This window comes from Gracilinanus agilis, chromosome 3 (genome assembly GCF_016433145.1).
Source record: "Gracilinanus agilis isolate LMUSP501 chromosome 3, AgileGrace, whole genome shotgun sequence".
NCBI classification, from domain to species: domain Eukaryota; kingdom Metazoa; phylum Chordata; class Mammalia; order Didelphimorphia; family Didelphidae; genus Gracilinanus; species Gracilinanus agilis.
In genome coordinates this window covers 501446467-501452466 of record NC_058132.1, presented here as the reverse complement: position 1 = coordinate 501452466, position 6000 = coordinate 501446467, and the positions used below count along the sequence as shown (strand labels likewise).

Here is a 6000-nt window from a genome sequence, read left to right as displayed (position 1 = left end):
GGTCACATCTGAGATGATAAAGGCACAGTTCTGAGGAATGATACTCTATGGTTGGATTGCAAAAATTATTTTTTTGCAGCTGTAGACCCTACAACTTGCAAATAACAGGAACTTGATACACATTGGTTGAAAGAATACATTTCACTTTAAATTACATATTGATTCTATGTTATTATAGGAGGCTGATGTCTTTGGGCCACTAAAAGGCTAAAAACACAGAAAATAAAAACCTATGTAATTTGCTATGGGAAGTTTGAAATCATTACCAGATTTTACTTTTGTGAAATGTGACTGGAAAACAAAATATTCAAGGGTGGCTAGCAGTTCCCAGTCAGTTAATTCAAGAGATGGAAAAATCATTTAAAAAAAATTTCCAAAGGCATTTTGGAGAGCTGATTTTTCCTCCTTAGAATTCATTTTGAGCACTTTATTTTGGACCAATCCTGATGACAGAAATAGCAGTATTTTAAAAATATATTTCTAGAATTGCATTTCTATTATGTAACAAATCCATATAGAAAGTTGGGTTGGGAAATTGTTGGTTATCTTTTATTTTGGGGTTGAAATTATCCTTTTCAAAAATGCTTCTGACCATTCTAAGGTCATTTCTAACTTCTTTCTTAAAAAAAAAAAAAGATCCAACTGGATAATGAAACTGAAATTGAAGTTCTGAGGCATAATATGTACATCTACTTTCAGAAGGACAACAAAAAGTAAATTATATGAGCTTTAACTGGCAAAAATATTTTTTTAAAACATATTTAAGGCTGTGGTAAAGGAAATTAAGTTTTCTAGTCTAATTAAATTCACTTGTTTTTTATTTGGTATTGTACTAAGCAGCAAGAACTTGTGATTATAAAATGCACTTTTCTAAGGCAAAGTAGGTTTGATTGTATATAAAGCATAGTTATTAGAGAATATTAAAAGAAGTCTGAGCAATACAGATACATACATTCACTGTTTTAAAAAGTGTCAACATTCTAAGATTACACAAAATTTAGTTTTATGTCCTATTCTAAGACTATATAGCTTTGACATTAAGCCTAGAAGCATGACAAGAATATTTGCTTTAATACATTAAAAAAAATACTTCATATGTCCAATATAGTTAAAGTATAATGCATTTTCAAATACCTGGTATAAATTCTCTGCAAAAAAAGAAACTTAAAAAAATGCATACATATTTGCTAGATATCCTAACTACAATGAATCAAGGAATAAGACCCATAAGGAATAAGAGTAAAATAGAAATCATGCAGGATCATTATTGCATTTAAAAGAAAAATGGAAAAATTCAAGTAGTTCTGAATAAACCTGTTTCCTGTCTTAGTAACCTGAAAACCAAGATCTTTAATCTGCTATCCAAACGATGCTTAAGATCTGTTTGTTAATTTTTGCTCAAATGGCAGTAATTTTCTTTTGACTCTGATTGAAAATTATTCCATAATTTGATAGCTGAAGCATCCAAAAGCGAAGACTTTCATAAAAATAATTTGGGTTGTTTTTGGCCTAAATTAATTTAAATTTAATCATGTGAAACTTGCTATGCAAGTATCCTCTATGTATCTACAAATGAGTTTGTGTTGAGAGGGCAGTTAGAGAATTTAAGCTGTGTTCTAAATATGGCCATACAAAAAATACAGTTCTTCAAGGGAAAGATGGGCAGTATAACATTGTGAAGCTATTTGTGTAACAGAAGCTTTATAATCATCACTCTTATGGGATAAAACCTTGTAGGAGTGTGAATGTAATCAAGTAACATGTAACATTTCCTAATCTTTGCATACAAAGGAAGGAAAAAAAAGTTATTTCCTCCCCAAGGTTTCAGCCAATTTCTTAAGTCTTTTCTTCAGTTCTAATGGAAACTTCTCGTAGCATTTCTTACAGACAGGCTTCATGTCAAACTCCACAAATTTATTCCTAAAAGAATTTAAAAGGGGCAGGGGGAAGGAAGAAGACATATTGAAAGAAATGTTTTAAACATGCAACCCAAATAATATCAAATGATTCTAGTAAGGCACAATTAACATATGGTATCTTTCCTGTGTAAATTTTAGAAGGAGCCAATTAAGTCTTACCTTAAACCCTGACATTGTGGCAGAAGACACTTACTCAAGCCTATACTCATACTTTAATTATGCTAGTGAACATCTGTCTAAATACATCTGTATTTGCCATTTCTAGGCAATGCAAAAAAAAAAAAAGTATACATTTGGCTTGCTTTAAAAAATATGTTTCTGAAATATTAGCCTAAATCTAATTTTTTTCGTCATCCTAATTGTTTTAAATGAACTAGAAGGAAGCTCTCTATTTAAAGGAACCTTCTGGTGAATCCTCTGGTAAACTGAAGAATCTTTAGCAATGCTATTAATTTTAATTTCTCTTTTGTTAAGAGTAGGTGTATGGTACTATAAATGTAACATTGTATCACAAGTCTGCTCTGATTGCTTGGTAGCAACACTTGATTACCAAACATTTTAAACTAAGTAGCTTTCAGGATTTTTTTCTTCCCTAAGATAAAATGAGTTTCCCCACAAAATTTTTGTTTTTGACCATGAAAAAGTGATAATGACAAAATAGTTATTTATATTGTAAAAAAGTTCAGTGAAATGAGGAAGCTTTTGAAAATCTTAAACATACACCCAACCTACATCTACTTAATCCACCTTGGCCTATTCTGTAAACAGTAGCTGTACACATTCCTAAATTAATATTAAAGGACAAACACCACAACTTTCACTTCACAGAAAAACTTGTGGCAAAGAGAAAAAGGAAGATTGTGCCACCTTCCCCTCTAGAGCCAGGAGGTGGCTGCCCATGATGTACTCATTTCAAAATAGCCTCCTCAGTGATTTGCTTGTTTTTGGATTCTAGCTGGGGTCAAGAGTTTAGAAGTAAATAGGGTGAATATGTAACCCCTTGACTTTACCCAGCTCTTTGAAATTCAGTTTAATAAGTATTCACTGAGTGAGCAGAAAAACTCATTATCAAAATAAGAGGAAGAGAGAAATGGCTAAAGTACTTCAGATATATCAATTTCTAAAACTTCTATTCTTTAAGTAGCAATTTTTAAAATCAGTAACACAACAGTAGCACTAAATTAGACTGTGAGCTTCAACAAAGTTAAACATTTGAGCAATTGTTATTCAAGTTAGGTTATTAGTAATTTGCTCTTTTAAAAGATACTTTTTTACATTAGTATGGAAATTACTTTTTTGAGCTTGAGGAATTATTACTGGCAATTCAAAAAAGAGCTATTTTCAATTGAAATAAAAATATAGCTAGCTTCCATCAGTACAAATAATTTATCTTCATAAGGGGAGGCATATATTCAAATTCACACTATTTGAAGTTATAATGCAAAATATGGTCATTGGTTCCAACTTAATGGAAAGCTACAGTGTGAATATGAATAATGTTATCACTTCAGGGAGACTCATTATTTGTACTGAAAGGGCCCTAGCTATAGTCAAATGCTTCGGGGGAGTAGTTTCACATCAGATAGCTTGTATTTATATCTTGTATCAGATATGTTTATATTTTTATCTGTAGCACTTGGCACGGTACCTATCCCATAATAAATAATTGCTTAATAGATGCCTTTTCTTTCAATTGTTCAAGTATCATTATTAGGATGTGTATTTTCCACGAAAGTCATCCTATCAATAAAAAATACTGAAAAATGCTACTCCTTTGAACAAAATTAGACATTACTGCTGCTTTCTAGAAGGTTGCTTGATAAACTGTCCATATTCTCAAGTCAACTGCTAAGTTAGAATCCCTCTCTGGACATTTAAATTTAGAAAGGAAATATGACATATTGTAAAGATAAGGTAATTTTTAAAAGCTTGGAAACACAGATAAGGAGAGAAAAAAGTGGAAAAGCATGCTTTCTGTGCAACAGGATATAAGAGGATGAAATACTGTTTAAATTCTGGAATTAAATATACTTTGTAATTATTCATACAGAGATTTTTTTTAATGGTAGTATCAGGACAATTTAGAGTCAATAGACATACAAAAGATCTTTTTTTTTTAAATGATAAATCCTTGAATAGATATACAGGAAGGAGTCCATCTAGATGGGATAAGATATGAATTGGGACTAGATTTAAGCAGGATACTGCTGTGGGCCCCGGGCAAGTCACAACCCTAACTGCATGGCCCTTGACATTCTTCTGTCTTAGAATTTACATTAAGAAAGCAGGTAAAGGGTTTAAAAAAAGAAAAAAGGGATTTAAAGTAGGAATAGTTATAGGTTTATATGTATGATATTGTTGAATGATTACTATATGTTTAATATTCTTAAGTACTGTGGTATAAACAAGCATATAGTTCACAGACAGAGTATTTTAAAATGGTAAATCAAAGGCTAGGAAGTCAGCAAACCAAGATTTATAAAATTGAAACTTACCTACACTGGGTTAGGTTTTAGGAATGTCAAGACAGACAGGATCTAGAGCAGTGATTCCCAAAGTGGGCGCTACCGCTCCCTGGTGGGTGCTGCAGCGATCCAGGAGAGCGGTGATGGCCACAGGTGTATTTGTCTTTCCTATTAATTGCTATTAAAATTAAAAACATAATAATTTCCAGGGGGCCAAGTAACAGTTTTTCTGGAAAGGGGTTGGTAGGCCAAAAATGTTTGGGAACCACTGATCTAGGGCCTGTTCTCACTGAACTTGCAATCTAGTTGGGAATGGGAAGATAAGGGGAAAGGAAGTGACAACTGACTTGGAGCTGGTAGTAAGGTCAGGACTTTCATAGAACAAGAAGCTGGTGGGAAGAGAGGGGAAGAGGCATTTTCGGCATGGTAGCATAGAAGCAAAGGTATGAAGACAGAACAGGACCGGGTGAGAATGGGGGATCAGCAACAGTCCAGTTTATCTATAAGGTAGGGTACATGAAGAGAAGTAGTCTTATAAAAGTCTATAGAGTGAGAGGGTTTTGAATGCCAAGATTACTTTATATTTTATTTACCAGGCAATGGCAGGCAAGCCTCTATTGGCTATGGAGTAGAGAAATAATGGAAATAAAAAAAAAACTTAAATGAAGAAATAAGATTACTTGAACAGGATTGTGAAGGATAGATTAAAAACTGGATAGAATTGGGGCCAGAAGACCAGTTTGGATGTTTTTAAAATAGTCACATCAAGAGGTTTGGGGGTGAGAACTATAATGGTTGCAATAGGAATAGAAAGGAAGGGATGCATTTGAGAAATATTGCCACAGTAGAATCGACAAAACTTGGCAACCAATTGACTACAGAGGTAAGCTACAGAGAAGAGTCAAAGATTAAAAGCCAGAGAAGACCGGGAAGAAGGCAGAGCTGTCAATATGAATTGAGAATTTGGGGAAAAGGGCAGGTTTTAAGGGGGAAGATGAGTTCAATTTTGGCCATGTTGAGTCTTGGTGGGACAAAGAGATGGAGACAGTTATCAGGTAGATGCAAGGTTGATGCAGGTGAAATACTAGAAGATTGTTAGAAATCATCTTTACAGGGTAACAACTAAAGCCCCTGATTCTAATGTATTCACTGAGGAGAGAGAGAAGAAAGCAAGCAGAAAAGCATGTCAAGGACTGAATCTTGGAAGAAAAAAATTAAGGGGCGGGAGACACCCACAAAAGAGATAAAGAGAGGTCAAAGAAACCATGAAAATTTGGTTACAGAAAGTGAAGAAAAAGATATTATTAAAAATGATAGACCTAGCAATACCACTACTGTGTCTGTATCCTACAGAGATCAGAGATAAGGGAAAAAGATCTAGCTGTACCAAAATATTTTAGGGGCTCTTTTTGTAGTGGCAAAGAATTGGATACAGAGTGGTTGTTCATCACTTGGGAAATGGATGAACAAATTGTTTCAATGGAATACTCTTGTGCCATAAGAAATGATGAACAAGATGAACTCAGAAAAACTTGGAAGGATTTAATGAATTGAGGCAAAATGAAATGAACAAAACCAGGAGAACAATGTATATAGTAAGAGAAAATTATACGATG

General features: G+C 33.5%; 1 protein-coding gene across 2 annotated transcripts in view; it reads right to left on the bottom strand.

Moving 5' to 3' along the window:
• Positions 1 to 1805: 1805 nt before the first annotated feature.
• Positions 1806 to 6000, bottom strand: part of LIMS1 (LIM zinc finger domain containing 1) — a 68687-nt gene continuing 64492 nt past the window's right edge. For both annotated transcript variants that reach the window (XM_044670491.1, XM_044670490.1), the window contains exon 10: positions 1806 to 1920. In XM_044670491.1, the coding sequence (XP_044526426.1) occupies positions 1806 to 1920 (115 nt within the window). The remainder of the gene's footprint in view (positions 1921 to 6000) is intronic.